General features: G+C 37.7%; 1 protein-coding gene across 1 annotated transcript in view; it reads right to left on the reverse strand.

Moving 5' to 3' along the window:
- GABRG2 (gamma-aminobutyric acid type A receptor subunit gamma2) overlaps nucleotides 1-17,097 on the reverse strand; it is a 64,959-nt gene that overhangs the window by 24,714 nt on the left and 23,148 nt on the right. Inside the window, exons 2-6 of the mRNA XM_038149801.1 lie at nucleotides 15,165-15,313; nucleotides 13,485-13,552; nucleotides 12,507-12,727; nucleotides 9,891-9,973; nucleotides 9,077-9,214 (exon numbers count right to left, since the gene is read on the reverse strand). Coding sequence (XP_038005729.1) covers nucleotides 9,077-9,214; nucleotides 9,891-9,973; nucleotides 12,507-12,727; nucleotides 13,485-13,552; nucleotides 15,165-15,313 — 659 coding nt within the window. The remainder of the gene's footprint in view (nucleotides 1-9,076; nucleotides 9,215-9,890; nucleotides 9,974-12,506; nucleotides 12,728-13,484; nucleotides 13,553-15,164; nucleotides 15,314-17,097) is intronic.

Consider the following 17,097-nt stretch of genomic DNA (forward strand, 5'->3'; position numbering starts at 1 on the left):
CCCAATTTATTTGATAAAAGTAATTAACAATTACTTTTAAAGTCTCTTCAAAGTTAGTGATGTTAACTTAGTTTTATTTCCTTTTTCCATGTCTTTTTTTAACATATGGCTGAATTTGAGTATTATTAGCTCCCATGGATGCTGCCTGGCTCTTTTTACATGTGACACAGGCTTGTATGTTTTATTTCCAACGAGCCTTTCAATTATATCTATTCAGATACAGTGACAACAAAACAGCATCTTAGCTAAGTAGGTTACTAAAAATGCAGTGTAATGACAGGGGTTTGAGAAACTAGAAATTGCACTTGCAAAGTGAAGGGATTTACTGTGTAAGAACAGCCTTAGAGGAATATGTTTATTATTTAGGACATATATGTGCCCCAGGCAAAACGAAACCTATTTCAAATGAACTATCCCTGCTCTATGCACATTATGAACACTAAGCTGTCCTCATCTTCACACATCCTAATGAATTAATTTTTCTCCACTGAGAAATGAGGAAGATGGTGAATAACTAAATCAGGCCAAGGGAAGAAAATATCCAAGATGTTATCTTATCATCATTGTACTACAAACATGGTTTTTTGACATTAAAATGGTCTGGAAGTGAAACATCAGTACAGAAATTGATCATCAGTACTGCACTGATCAGTTTACAGGCTACAGAGATTATCTAGTACTCTGCAGATGAAAGGATAAAGTGGTCAGGAACCTTATCACAGGATTGCTTGAACTTTAGTTATTTGAACAGTCCACTAAAAAAGTATTTATTTATATCAGTGATTTAAACATGCTCATTACTTATTGCAAAAGTGCTTAATACTCAGACTTATTTTAATTCTAAGTTAATTGTGACTGTACATTGTTCTTTCACTGCTATGTCACCTGGTCTGATCCTTTTGAACCAAAGATTTCTGCCTGCAATTCATTATAATTAGATTTAGCTGCAACTGCAAGAGTGACATTGCAATTTTCTCTTGTGATGTTTCTGAAAAAACACTCAGTGTGAGCGTTTGGCAATGATTTCATTGCCAAACAGGAATTATAGGAGGGAGCTGGGACAATATGCTTTGTCTCAAGGAGTCACCAGCACTTATGAAAATATAGTCATAGGGCATATAAGGCATCACAAGAATTTTTATGCTTGGTTATGTCCAGGAAGTGTTTTCAGATATAGACTCACCCTCTTAACTTGCTGACTTTATCATAAAATTAGAAACATTCAAAATTCTGTTTTTTCTTTCTTTTTAATAATTCAAATATCCTAAAAAAATCTAATTATTTTCTTGCTATTAAATGAACAAATATTATTTAAAGGCAGTGTTCTATCATATCTACACAAGCGTATTTAATGCAAAACCAATCTTGCTTGTAACATGTGTGTTTTTGTAATTACCTAGCAATAAGTTCAGTGAAAATGCTTGTAAGATGCCACATTATCCCTTATTCTCTGGTTACTTGTATATTAATTCTTTTTATCCTTATCTGACCTTTCTGAAGCTCAGTTTAAGCTCTCGCAGGCCATGCTTTTAGATATAGAAACTCTTATGAAGGACAGACTCAGAATGAAACCTTGACCCTCAAGAATCTTTGTTCAGTTGGGGAGTTATTAGGAGGAGGATTTCAAGCCCCAGCAACTCTTTTCCTCAGGAACAGTCATAATTTTGTTTTGCTGAGGTAAGTCAGTTGCCGTTGAGTCTAGGAAAATCTGAGAGAAAAAAAAAGAGGCTGAAATAATGTCACTGGAATTGGAAGAAATTCTTTAACCTGTCTCAAAAAAAAGAAAAGTAATCATCAAAGAGCCTTTCAAGTCTTTATATGATTAGGTAGAAGCAGGTGGATTTCAATGCCTGAATCTCTGTAGATACAAACCTGAACAGAAAAGTCAGATTCTCTCAGTTTCTGAGATTTTTAAACCTACTGATTCCCTAGGAGTAGTGTTTGGTTTTTTTCCTGCCTATTAAACAAAAAAAATCTAGTCTGTCACTGTGAAAGAGATGGCAAAGTGGAGGAGTTTTGGCTCTGGGCGCTCTCTGCACCACCTCCAAGGGTGATGTCCCTGCAGTGCCAGTCCTGGCTGCCGTGGCCAGATCTCTCTACTCTCCATCCAGACCTTTCCCAGGAGTCCCACAGGGTGATGGCAGTGGCTGTGCCACTACCCCTGCCACAGAAACTGGCAACACCATTTCTGTTGTGGTCACAGCTGAACACAGAGCTGAAACCAGGCAAACCCTGGCTATTAATTACCTGTATTGCTTGGATCCACTGGGTTTTTGTTGGATTTGGTATTTGTGTTAAATTCCATGGCCTCAGCCCGTGCTGTTAAGATGCTCTTGTTTCCTATTGCTCTGCTACCACAGGGTGGGTCCCCAGTGATTTGAAAAGAAACTACAGAGCAGAGGATGAGCAGAGGGGTGCTTCAATGACTAAAGAAGTGGGAAGCCAACTGTAGATTTTTAGCCAAGGGCTGAAGCAGCGAGTACAGAAGAGACTCAAATGTATCTGCCCTGAGCCCTTCCCAGCCATTCCAGGTCAGGCCTCTGTCCTTCTTGTCTGCTATTCATTCTCTGTCCTGGGAAGTCTTTGGTTTGTCCCTTTTGTCCTGTCCATCTCTACAGGGATGATATAAGGATAAATGGCACTAGGGAGTTCTGATTTTGCAGTTCTAAAAAAAAAAAAAAAATGCATTCATAGATCTTGGAAGTCTGCATGACAGGAAGGATTCAAAATGCCAGTTTACTGAGTTAGTTTGTTTATTTAATCATGCACATTTTAATGGAAATTCTTTTTTGCCACACAACTAACCAACTGGAAAAAAATGTAGAACATACAAAAGTTAGGGATTGGAGGGAATTGTTTTTCAGTTTTACTCTTTGAAGACGCAATCTTGAAATTTAGATTACTTTCAGTAAGCCAATTATTCAACAGTTAAACTTTAATAAATTTTCATTGATTAATATGATTTGATGCATGAGGGACCAGCAGGAGTATGTGGATTATTTTAGGAAAAATTCATTGTTCAAATTTTAGAAATATCTCTTATCCATTATTCTCCAAAATATGCAAGTGTACTTATCTTAGGCTGGTTTTGATCCCATAAGAGCAAAATCAAACTGATGTCAGCTGCCACCATGGCTGAATTCCTACTCACAGAAGTGTCTGTGACCCTTTTTGAAGGTATTATACAAAAGTCAAATAATTCAACTCCTCCCGTGTTTTCTTTTCAAATTATGATATTTGAATGCCGTAATGTGGTGGTTCATGCAAGTTGAAATAAGGGAGAGTTTGAATAAAAAACAAAAAAAGAATTTATAAGCAAAAATATTCCATGTTGACTCTTTTACTAGGATATGTTGCTATTCATAATGGGAGTAAAATCTTAAGGTGTAGCTATTAATGTGTTTTAGGGTTGTCTTAAAGATATTGGCTTAGAATTGAGGATTTCCATTGAGGCAGCAAACACAAAAATTGGCTTTTCAGTTTATTGTGTCTGCCTTCTGTTTTAAGTGTTTCACTGTCCTACAGAGACAGTATTCTTTTAGCAAGCATGTTTAAGGTAATAATTTAATATAGCTTCTTCAAAACAAGGATATTGAGATAAATACCTTCCCATACCATAAAGAGATCAATAACAACACACAGAACACTTTAATAGTCATCTGGGTTTCCTAACTTCCAGCTTATGTCATTATTTGATCCTCTGTGAAGTGGATACAAACGTGTTCAACTTCTGCCAAAAGCAAGATGCAGGTAGTAGTACCCTGTACCCATTCAGTAGATCAGCATCTTCAGACAGGAAATGTTTGGAGCTCTCAGACAGAACTCCCTGGCAATGCCATATGCTACAGTCAACCCATGCTAGAGCCTGAGGCTGTGTGTGGGGCTGCCAGGGATTTCTAGGTGCAGTGGAGATCCACTTATGCCCATTATTAATTTCAGGACTATTTCCCAATGCAGATTTACAAATCTGATTGCAGCTGTCATATTTTACCTTAATAAAGAAACAGAAGATGACTCCTGGGTTTTTTTGAGCATTATGAAACCTCTGGGGACTGCATATCTGCCAACAGTTCAATTCATTAGGAAACAACATTGAAATAAAGTATAAAAGCCTGAAAATACATCCTCTTCCACAAACTAATAGCCCTGACTATATTTTCCAGATAAAACAGAAACCAGACCCAGATTTACTTATGTGGTTTAACAGATGCACAGCAAGAGGAATATTTAATTATCCATTTATCAGTTCTGAGCAATGCACTGTCTCTATTGCATAGCTCCCATTAGCTCTCTAAAACATGGAAAAGGAAGAAAATAAAAGCTATTTACAAATATTGCCTGACCAGTCTTGTGGCTCCTCTGCAGCTTGTTGAATTGCTATTTATTAGTCTTCTAATGCCTTTGTATCTAATTAAAAATTCAGGACAGGCTCTGTAAATAAGCAGTAGACAATATCTGGTCTAAAAAAAGGAACTACCCAGTCATAGAAATGAACTGGGAATACCAGGAACTCCATCTGTCCTGAATAATTACACACTTACCAACTGTTTTGCATATTACAATGTTTTATATGTTCAAAAAAACTGGAATAGTGAGTAGAAGTGCAATTTATGTAGGACTTGTATGAAATTAATGGAAACCTATTGATAGAATTTCAAGATTTAAGCTACTTATTTCCTCTTGGTCTGCAGAAAGATTTCATAAACTCTCTGATTTTAGGGTTTCCACTATTTTCCTCTCTACCAGCAGTGATCATTGTTATGATTCAAAAATGGTATGGTTGTTCTACTCCTTTGGTCATCAATAATCTTTTCTTCCAGACTAGTTCCATATTTCCTAGTATTTCTATAGGTCATGTTTTCTGAGCATTAACACTGTTACATTCCCCTGCACTATACTGTGTTTCTCAAAATATTGCACTTAAAAGTGTTTTTTTTATTAACCAAGCAGAATGCAACAACCTTTTGATGTAAATTTTTCACAGAGCAACACAGTGAATATCTCTCCCAAGTTTACACACAACACTGAGTAACACCTCCCAGGGGCAGGGTTTTGCAAAAATATCACATTCTCTGTCCTTTGTGGACTACTACAGCTCCCCAATTATTTTTTTTTTTTTGCAAAACTAGTGATGTTTTTTTGTATTTGTGCAGTTGATTATTTCCTTCCTACAATCTTTCCCTCCTAAAGTAACTAATTACAAATTTTGAAATGTCCTTTTTTTCCCGTTCCCAAAGTGCAACATATCCTTCTTGATATAATCCATGTGTGCATTCTATTTGACAAATCTTATACCACTGTATCACTTGTTGCTTTCTTTGTAAGAACTACTCATTAGTTTGTGTATTAGTTTGTTTTAGCAGTGTGTATCCAAATTTTGCAAATTGGTGAATTTTTGTTCTCAAGACTTTTCCATCAGTTCATCCCTTTTTTATTGGATAACCTCATTGCCATTCACTGGATGGGGCCTTATACTGTGAGCAAAAATATCCCATACAAGAAGTGGTGGTTTCTTAATAAGATATGCAGTCTTTGAGCACTGATTATTGACATACATCGATAGTAAAAAAGATCTTACACCCATCTCAGTTTTTAAGTGTGTGAAGCCAACTGTAGTAGTTTATATAACTCAGATGATATCAAGTCTCAACATGTTCTCTATTGGAAATAATCTAAACTAAACCAATACTGTTTGCATAAGGTAGATTTTAGTGAAAAAGCAAAAAAATAAAACCCATACAAATAATGTATATGGACTATTTAGTTATTTTAATGAAATGTCCATAAGGCAGAAGGTTTATAGTTAACTTGTTTTTAAGAGTCTCCACTATTACTGGACTCTTAAATTGGATTCCATTTGCTAAGTTATTTCTTACTGCTCGGTGAGTGACTTTCGAAGAAAATTAAAGTTGCATGTAAACGTTCAGTTTGGAGAGAAACAAGCTGGTAATTCAGGATGACTTACTGCAGATAAGAGAAACAGAGGGACGGCTTGTAATATTCCAGTTGGGTTTTTTCAGCTGTTTCTGGGATTTGCTGGGATTTGCTAACTAAGGGACAGAATTCTGACATCTGGCCCTTTGAGTTAATCTTGTATTTCTGCAGTGCGTGCAAAGGAAGAGCAGCAGATAAATGTATTAATTTCAGCAAGAGCCATCAGGTCTTAGGAAGCTTACACTCAAGCCTTGTTCTTCTCTGCCCATAACCCAGCCCACAGCTCAAATGTTCAGCTTTGACACGACAGGAAGAGAGTAGTGGAGTTTGTAATGGCCAAATCTCAGCCATCCTGATTCTCTCTCCAGACACAAAGCAAGTATTGTCTTCAGGGACCAGAAGGTGTTGATTGCTGGGAGGTATAAAGCTGGAAACAAGAATTTGTTTTGAAATTGTGTAGATAGAGACACTGAAGGTTTACTCCAGTTTCAAATGCCTTAACACTAGCCCCAAGATCCTTTTGTTCTCTAGCTGTTCAATTTTGTATCTCTAACACTCCTTCTTTCATTCTGGTTTCTCTGGGTTTTTTGGTTTTTTTTTCAACTAAATTTAATTTTGGAGAAGAGTTTGTGGCAGTATAGTATAGCCCTCTTTCCAACACCTCATTAATTTTTCCATTGCCTCCTCCACTGTACCTCAGATTCTATCTCCACCAAAGCATCGGCATTAGTTTGTACTGAAATTCTGCACTGAAAGTAACTGCATAAAGTGTCAAGATTATTTTAGCTCTATGGGTACTCAAACATTTAACCAGGGTACTCTGGCTGTACCTAGTTTGCTATTAATCTTGGAATTTTTTTTTTTTTTTTTTTTTTTTTTTTTGGTCCTTGCTGTTCATAAAACTTTTGAAAATATGTGCATGCTAAGGGTGTGTGGTGGAGTGTGGGCCTGCCTGAGGAGTACTGGACTTAATGTAGTTTCCAGCATGCTAATAAGTCACTTAAGGAAGCCATGAAGATCCTTTAGGATCTGCTGGCTTTAAGAAAATATTTTAGGAAATAGACCAGATTCACGTCAACTGCTATGTTATTGGGTTTTTTTCCTACCTTCTATTATTTAGATGCCACAGCTAGATCAAAACAAAATCTAGTTTTGCATATCTGTGGTTATGAAAACAAGAGGAGCGATGAGCAATGAAAATCAAGCACATGGTCACTGCAGCAAAAGAAATACATACACAGGACATTTTTCCAAATTTTTATACACAGCAGGTTTGTGAATGCAGCAGCAGGCTGAGTAGCTTTCATGTGCCTTTTAACTTAGGAATTGAGTGACAACTTTTTACTGCTTTAAAGTGCATGCTGGCTGCTAATTACTTTATTTTAATGCAAACAAAATGGACTGGTGTGTGGTCATATTAAAAATTATGCCAAATTATGGGAGTACTGCAGGTGAGTACTAACAGCTTGAATGACTATACACTGAAAAAAGAAAGGGATATTTTGCTCTTTTGTGTTTTACTGTTTATTTCCCAGTACGCACCTCGTTCACATTAACAGAACATTAGAGAATGTTTCTGAGTCACCAGTGCACTCAATCAGGGTATAGGAAGCTTGTAGCATGTCAAGATTTTATTATTTTCTATCTCTGGTCAAAAATAAAAAGAGTTGATTAGAGAATGGCTCAAGCAGAAAATTAAAGAAAATAGCAAATAGAAGAAACTCAAATTAAGGCTGAAATATAGATAGTTTTCAATGTGGGCAGGATGAGACTGGAAGCACACTTGGGTGCAATGCTGCCATTTGTGCTGTCTGAGGGGAGATGTTTTTATCGCTGCTGATATTTTTGCTTTGAGAGCCCTGTGTAATGGTGGTTATTAGCAGCTATGGCTGGCAAGCATGCTGCTCTCCTGTCCTCTTTTGCACCTTTATGTTTGTTTTCCTGAGAAAATGAGAAAAGTTAACTGCTTTCTTCAGTACTTGACTAAATACCTTCCTCGGCTACAATGGCAGAAGACTCCATGAGGCATACATTGCTGCATTCTGCTTTTGCCCTGCTCATGAGCCTGAACACATCGTTGGTGCTTAATGCCCAGAGATTAAGGAGTTGGAACTTGAATTAATTCTCCATCTCTTTGCTTGTTCTCCTGTGTAATGTACAGCAGGCTTCTCTCAACTCTAGCGCATCTCACTTTCCTTTTTGAAAAAAACAGCAATGCTGGCCTTTTAGAAATCAAATGGGTGGGGGTATTTCTGAAGTCAGAATAAACACAGTTGTCTGAATTAAAATTAAGATACTTGCAGAATTATAAAGCAAGGTAAAAATTGGAAGCAGACAGAAAAACCCCCAACCTGCTTACATTTCCCTGTTCTTTTTGAAAGTAAGAAATAAAAGACAAGAGATATCATGCACATACAAGGATATTAATACGCAATTCCTCTTTACATCCCTCCTCAAAGTCACTGGTTTTCTTTCCACTGAGAAATAAAACAATACATATGTCTAGAAAAATATATTTTTCTGTTTAGTTAGTAGGGTTAAAATTGTATTTTTATTAAACACTGAGTACTTCCTCATTTATCATTCTGAATTCTGTTGCTTGTTTCCAAGGAGATAAAAATATGAAAGAAGGCCATCTGAGATTCTGATTTGAAAGGCTGTTCTCTCTAATGAAAGTTGGATATGCCTTATTTCAGGGAACAAAACAAACTTGGAGCTTCTGTAGTAAAGAAGTTGGGACTTTGAGTTTCACTACTGTGCAGGCTTACTTTCTGTGTCTGGCAGTGGGAAGGGTATTGTAACATGTTCAGTGCAGCGTCAGATCATCCTTTAGTGGCTCAGCTCTGCTGATTCTGCACTGAAGCAGCGCAAGTGCCCTCACCCATCCATCCTTTGCAGCAGTGGCTTTCTCCTGACAGAGGTTTTTTATGGAGAATAAGAATGGGCAGTAGGCAACAAGTAGTTTTTCTTCCCGTGAGGAGTTCAGAAATGCCAAAGGCTGGATGGTTCCATAGGTATTGAAAAGCCTGTAATTGTTCAGTGCACTGTAAATGCTAAGTTCCAATCAGAGATATCTTTCTTGGTTTAATTCTGTTAATAATACCCTACCTGAGCCTGGAGGCAAATTCTTCAGCTGTCTTACCTGAAGTAGTCTTCACCACCTCAGTTGTGTTTCTCAGTCCTGTGAAGGCGAACTGGTAAAGCCTCCAGGAGCGGGTGTCCCCCACCTCCACCGAGCTGCGCTTCCACTGGTAAATGATCTCTTCCCTGGGGTAGCCATCTTATTGCAATGGAAAACACACAATGCTTTGTTTCAGTCACTGCTGGGCTTTAGGGTGCTTTGGGCAGCAAAAATACTACTAGCTATTTCTGGAAAAAACTGGGGAAGCATATTGCAAGTAAATTATAGATATGTTTTTTTTAAGTTACTTACTAGTGCCTTTTACTTAATGTCACATTTTATTAATTATAAATTATAATAGCACTTGAGATACATTTTTCAAAAATAGGTTTCCCACTTTTGTGGACCTAATAGGATGCAATTTTGCCCATCTTCCAGATGCATCTGCAGCTGGAACAGGAATTCACACCTTGATCTAACCACAAAATGTCAAAACTAGTGCAATAGTTAAACACCCATGCACAGAGAGAAGGTGGAAGGCCAGGACACCTTGATGCTGAAAGTAAAAACTTTCTTGTTTTATGGTCAGATATAAGCATAAATTAATGAAATAGGGTCCAGAAATGTTATAATTTTTTATAGCAGTCCTTGATGATTTGTGATTTGTGAACATATATGATATGTGAACTGAAAAAAAAATCAAAATAAAAGTAAAAATTGGTAGGGTATGTCTAATTAAGAACATAACCTTCACTGACTCTAAGTACTTGAAAACAAATTTATAATTAGTTCGGTGTGGGTCAGAAAAAGAAATATTTTTAAGCATGTTACTTACAGCTTGAAAATTCCAGTGGGCAGGAGTGGACATCCATTGGGAAGTTGTGTAACTGTAGCTGACACTCAGCATCAATTGTCAGCCTGAGAAGAAAGAGATCAGGAGATATATACATATATGTGAAGTAAACTATTGCTATCTATGTAATTGCTGGAATTTTCCAGTCATAGGAAGACATCATGGTTACTGATAAGCAATATTTCTCTTTTGGTTCCATCGACCCTGATCATGTACTTTCTGGACTGTGTAATGCAAGAAGGTATTAAAGTTCTGTTCCTGTGCATCTGAAATGGCAGCATTACTCACGACTGACAAATCCATAGGTAGGTAGATATACAGGTCATCTCATGAGCAGTGACAAATCTTTGTGTCACAACATGCCATAAAGCATTAAGAAAATGTATTTTATGTGACAAAGATTCTATTTCAGAAATGATGGATAGGAGTCCAAATTTAGACATCTGCATCCAAGACATCCATCTAGACTCCCTTCACAGCTAGTGCAGAGGCACTCTGAGGATACACTTCCTCTCACTCCAAAATAAGACATTCAAATTTAATCAGAATAAAAATGTACCAAAAGTTGTTTGTCTCCACTGATTATTAGGAGAGCCTCCATGATAACGCAGGTAGTGTAGATGCTAAGCTCAGGTAAAGACAATTACTTTCAGAAATCCCAAGTAAGATGAAATGTACTCTCTGGTGTTCCTGCTAAAAATGCCACCATTTTCATTCCCTCCCAGCCCAGCCATGAGCTGCAGGATACTTGGACTTTGGAAGAGAGGGAAGAGGTGGGGTGAGAGATGGAAAAAGGAAAAGGGTGGGGTAAAATGTTTGTTCCATGAGTTGTGTCTAGGAAAGCTGTGGGTTTCTGGTCTTTTCTGATTCTGGTATGTCTAAATGATGAGCCCTGGTTTGTTTCCAGGCCCCTGAATGAAGGTGTTATGAGTCTCATCCTATGGGATGCAGAGGAATGCTGGGACCATCAAGTTAATGGAGTCCAAAGGCAACCTTTCTGTGTTAGGGATTTAAGAAGTAATCTAATTTCCCTGTTCCCCTTCCTCTTCTCATTTTCATCATCTTCAGTACCACAGGTACTTGATCTCCTGCTGGGCAGGGTGGTTCTTAAACCTGGGGGAGGTGACTGAGAAAACTCAACCAGCCCTTCTGGATCCCTCTTGAGGACAGAATCCCAGCTGTGTGATGCTAACACATTTCATTTCTGGGTTAACTGTGGTTGAATCCTTGGTGCTTTCTGTGATTCACCAGCACAACTAAATATACATTCATAGCAGATACCAGTTTCCAAGTTCTACCAGACACGTCTCCTTCTAGTGAGAGAAACCAAGGAATTTGAAGAGAAAGGTAATAAAACCCAAGCAGACAGTAGTGCAGCCAAGTCCAAATTTAACATTTAGAAAGTTGGTCTAGGCTCATCTTTATCATCTTTATCTTTAACTTTGATTTGCATTGGATTTCAATTCCGACTATTTTATTATCTCTTCTGGAAATGCAATATGCAATAAATGTAAAGTAGCTATGAAATAAAACTCTTTTATAATTCAGACAGTTGGAACATTAAAAGGTTATCTTAACCAAAGCTTCACATCTATTCATTAAAATTATGAGTGTACTTTTCTTAAAAACTTTATTTTTGGATACCAAGAAAGTAAAAGCAAAATAAAACTTTGACAAAATATAGTCTAAAACTCAGATAATTTTATGTCTATCACCTTTGAGTCTAGAATCTCTTTTTAAATTACAAATTCTCTTGAAAAAAAATACTGTGTTTATCTATATTTTATATAAATTCTAACATTATGTCACATGCAAGAAAATATATGTTAAAAAAATCCACAGGGATTTTCACATTTGGGAAGTATCTTATGATCATTTGGGATATGATATTTGAGTTGTTACATATGGCACATGCATAACTTAATTATTGAAAAGGTAATTTGTCTTAGAAGAAAAACTGTACACATGACTGAGGAACCTGGACAGGTTGACCACATCAAGTTCAGATCCATGAAAATTTTGATGGAATGGGGCATATCCATTGTTAAATATTCAATGCTGGGATGGCAAAATCTTATTTGCCTGAGATATTTGAGGAATATTATTTGAGGAATATATTACTTTTTCAGGGTGGAGTTTCATCCTGTTAAATTGTAAGCAATTCAGAATACGAGGCCTTTGAGGTATGTAGTAACTCCTTTTATACCATCTACTTAATTCAAGGATATTTCAAATTTATCAGTTTAATGCAATAAAAAAGTAAAAGGAACAAAACCAAAGGCAAACAATAAAACACATCTGAAAGTGAAGACTAATTGCTATAAAAATGCCTATGTTAATGTTAGTAGAGGAAGGTGACTGTTGTGGAGTAAGACAGTACAATCTATAAGAAATAAAACTTCTTATTGTGCCAATATAAAATAAATTTCATGCAATTGATATCTTGTAAATTCTTCACTTTTTCAGGGTTGTTTGCATAAATATATAGGAAAACTCAATATTTTTTCCCTTCAGGTTAAAGTCAAATGGCCTGAATTCATAGGAATTTTCTCTTTGGCTTCCCTAAGAGAAAATGAAATTAAAGTTAGGTATAAATACCTCAATGTGTACAAGACTCTGCCATCATTCCAGATCCTGAGCATCCTATTAGGAGTTGTTATCCAATGAGCATCAGCCTTCTTGGAATTTCGGAAAAACGTGTCTGGTATCCAGATCTTCCCGACCATGTTGCTGTTTAATCTGAGCACTTTTATAGTGCTGTTGAACTTCAGACGTCTGTCATACCACGTTTGGGCGAAAAATATATCAATTGTATATTCCTGTTGTGTTAACCAGAAATACTGATGAAAACACAGCACTCAGCATTCCACATAACTCCTGATATGCTTTCCTTAATTTCAACTGAACAAACTGTGAGCTACAGAAAGTGGTACTAGAACTGATAAAACCAGTCTCTTTTGGTGAATTTTTGAGGCATGTTTTACCAAAGATTGTTTTAAAACAATTTATCATTTTACCATTGAGGGTAAAATGAAGGTGCAAGTGAGTATTATATGCACCTTTCTAATTGTGTGTCCCCACATCTCAGCACACACCTGCTCAGGTCAGAGAACAATGATTATTTCCTTGGATCTAGGACAGGAAAAGCTTGAGGTGACTAGTTGCCTGTGCCCCCTGGTTGATCTCAGAAATGGTGAAGTCTCTGGAGAAGTTCTAGGCCTTTTACTTATTATCTCATGGCGACAAGAGTGGTAATATCACTCATTAATGGTTTTCCCAATTTTGTAGCAATCTGGAAGATTGGTTTTTCTGGAGTTAAACTGTTGCAAAGCATTTGAGAGCAGAGCACACAAAAAATGTGAGGATATGTTAAAAATATTATTTTTGTGTTTTTAGCATATAGCTCAATTTTCTGACTTGTACAGATTTATAGCTCATAGAGTCCTCCCATCCATAATTATAATGAGATTTAAAAAATAATGTAGGTATGCCACAACCTTAAGAACTAATGGAAGCTTTGTAATGTCAAAATGATGGAGACTTTGTAACAAGGCAAATGGGCAATCCTTTACCTACCATATTGATAGCATTCACAGGGCCAATGCTATTTACGTACATGTCAGTGTGAATTATTGTCGGTTTAACTGCAAGAGAAACAACAAGAATCAGTAACCAGTGAAGGTCAAAATCAACTACGTGAAAGACAAGCAGGAGCATGCTCCTATACTATGGCATCTCTCCTCTGTGGTTGCCTCACATTTAAATGGGCATACAAAATACAAATACAAACCATGTCTTCAGTTCGAAATTAGTTGGAGACGCTGTGGACGAATTCTCATATCATTTATTCTATCAAAACCAATTCCCTTATGCTGTGAGAACAAACACTGAAACCAGTGTTCACAGCCTAGAGAGGCTTGTCTGACTGAGTGGATCTGCATTTTGTCTCAGGTCACAGCAGAGCATCAAAACAAAACGCTATCAACAAAAGCAAACTATTTCTCTTGTGATGCCTTGCATCACTTGTTTTACATTGTAATGCCAAATGCAACATGACTGCTGTGGCCTGCATAGGTGGCTGTAGATATGTAACAATTTTGTGAGCCCAAAGCCAAAATACTTAAGGCTCTAAGGCAGAAATTAAGAATAGTTGTTACAATAATTTATTTTGAGATTACTCCATTTCAGCTTTATTCTTCTTATATATCTTGGCTAACGGCATGATTGTTTTTATCCCAGATGATTTTAGGAATGCTTTACTTCTTTTCTGTTTCTAAAGTCTTGGTTTAAGTGAAGACAAATGCCTCTGCTAATTTACACTGTATACATACACAGAAGGTTAAAGACTCATGTTATCCTTCACTGTGAAAAATTCCTTAGTTTATAAGCCTCTATAAACTTGTTAACTTCCTTCATTAACCTTGCTGCTCTCTGCTTTCCTCTGTCTACCTCATCCATGAAATCTGTGCCTTTTTCTATAATCTTATTACTGCTGTATCCTCTTCTGCAGAGGTATTGTCTGCCTGCTCTGTGCTCTCAAGGGGCTTCTCAAACTGACTTTCAGCAATTCAGGGAGATTTTTGCCTTCGAGTTACCTCAGTAATCAGAGGAAAGGAAGATCTCTCCTAAAGGTGATTGAGTCAAATAAGACTGAGTGCAGGCTTGGCTCTATATACCTACATTGGCTGTGGGAATCAGCTGGGCAGATTGGCTTTGCTTTACTGCAGTTGTCTTTTGTGAACCTCCTCCTCTGTGCCCTATTCTGTCACTTCTGCCCTGCTGGGCAAGTGAGGGCCCAAACTGCATCAGTCTGTGCAGGCCTGCTGCTGTTGGAGGCTCTGTATCCATCACATCATACAAGAATTAGGCTGTATTAGCCTCTTTTTGGCCTTTCTTTCCATTGTAATATTTGTGATTCTCTGACAGAATCTCTTAGGTACAAAAAAAAAGATAAAAACTTGCTTTTTCTTTCCCCAGAAGTTTAATTCTGAACATCATATGCAGGTAAATCATCACAAGCTGCCTGATTCAGCAAATTATAACACTCTTATTAGACGTCTTAGGATTGATTCAGCCATATTAATTTATGCCAGCTTCCAAAATCATGACTAATTTACATGCCTCTGATGTTTTTCTGCATTGCATTTTAGTCTTGTACTTTGAATGGATTCTGCTTTCTGAGTATTATAATATGACATGAAAATTCTTTCTCTTCCCTGCTTAATTGACAGTGGTCTAAAACCAAAACCAACATACCTCCAATGTCAGGTCTCAATTTGTTGTCATATCCTTCCAGCAAACCATTTAAAATAAGAGTCACATCACTCTCATGGACTTTGGGAGTCAAAACCCAAGTCTTATTTGAAGTGTAATCTTCATAATCATCATCTCCCTTTTGTGTGGAGCTATTAAAGAAACAAAAATGAAGAAAAAAAAAAAGCCTTGAAAAATACAAATTTGAAGGTAACTTCTTTGGAAGACAACACAGACACATTTTAGATTTTAATAATACTGTAAAAAAATTGTAAACATTTCTCATTTTCAAAATTAGACTCCCAGTACAGATGCCAAATAACAGTTGAGGTTACAGTTCACTTTATCAGCATTTCCTTTTGGTACGGTTGAGATCACATTCTGTCTGTTCAGAGGAACATCAGTGCTTATCACCTTTGTCATGGCTATTTTTTCTCTCATTGACTCAGGTGGGACCTGTTATGAAACAAATCTGTCACTTAGCTTATGCAACTCTCCACCAAAGCATCACTTATTATGTACACATTGTTGTTGCTTTATTTCTTGGAGTAAAATTCAAATTCATTGGAGAGAATGATTTGATGAAGCACATTACTGACAAGACCAATAATTATATTTATTCAGACAAACTTCTCATGCAGCTTTTCTCCACTCTGATGAACTTGAGTTTATTGTGCATTTGGAAAATTGAGCACAAATTTTTGCCAAGGGTTTTCCTTTTCACTTTTGCTAACCACAACCCACAGAGGATAAAAAGTCTGTCTGCTGGGGTTTTTCTGCTCCTCAGGACTATGACAGCAGGCCTAATTCAACCTGCTTAGTACAGTAAAAAAAGCAAGTTCAGAGTCAGAAATGTGTAGACTAGTCTTAATGGATGTTTTGTTTTCCCAAAATCAGTGCCTCCAGTTCTAGAGGAGAACATTGAAACTACTTTAGAATATGACATAAACAGATATTTTCACTTCAGAATCATAGTGGTAATCAGCTGAACAGTGCTAGGCAAATGTCTGGTTTTTTGCATAATATGCCAGTGCCCTTCTTTCCTGCCCTGCTTCAGTGACAAAGTTTAAGCACTGCTGGCTAGATATGGAAAATCTTAATGATACTACAAATGTCTTAAGCCAGTGGATAGAGTGATAGGATGAAAAGCAGAAAAATTAATTATTTTCCAGTTGCAGCTGGAATCTGGAGTGAAAAAGAGCTCAGAGAAGCAGATTCTCCTGGGGGCTGGATCTTCTGCGTGGCACACAAGATTGAAAGAGGCCCAGCTGGCCATGGCCATGGGTGCAGGAGGGAAGGGACCAGTCCTCCCAGAGCCTGAGAGCACCATTTTGTTAACAGTGATCTTTGCTCAGCTGAGGTCGTGCCTGCCCTTCCCTGTAGGGCTCTCCTGCTGCGTCCAGCTTGTACCACCCAGAGTGGCCCAAAGGCTTTCCAGTGTTGGTGTTTGGGAGCTGTAAGCCAGCTGCACAAATACAATCTCATTAGGAAAGAGGCTTTGGGTTCTTTCTTCCCCTGGCACAGCCTGACAGGGAAGAGCTGTAGCCCTTTCTGTCCCTCAGGGTAGGACACTGCCTCCCAGGAGGTGCTGCAGGCACAGGGACAATTGAAGCAGCCTGAGATTGCATAGGGCAGTAGCAACTAGGCCTGTGCAGCATGGAGAGAGAGCTGGTCTTGCTCTGAGTTGGGCTTGGAAGCTGCTAATGAATCTGATCTACACCTTTGTAATGTGTGCTGGGTACCAGGCACCGAGTGCAGCCTCCAGCCACCGCCTCACCCATGCTGCACCAGCCATGGGGGTCTGGGAGCTTCCCGGGTCAGGAATTGCCAGTGCAGCCTCTTCATTCTGCCTGCACAAGCCTGGACTTGTAGTGTTTTATTAGGAATCAAAAGCAAAGTTTTAATTGGCAACATGGTCCATAGTATTCTGCTGGTA

This window comes from Motacilla alba, chromosome 13 (assembly GCF_015832195.1).
Source record: "Motacilla alba alba isolate MOTALB_02 chromosome 13, Motacilla_alba_V1.0_pri, whole genome shotgun sequence".
In the NCBI taxonomy this organism is placed as follows: domain Eukaryota; kingdom Metazoa; phylum Chordata; class Aves; order Passeriformes; family Motacillidae; genus Motacilla; species Motacilla alba.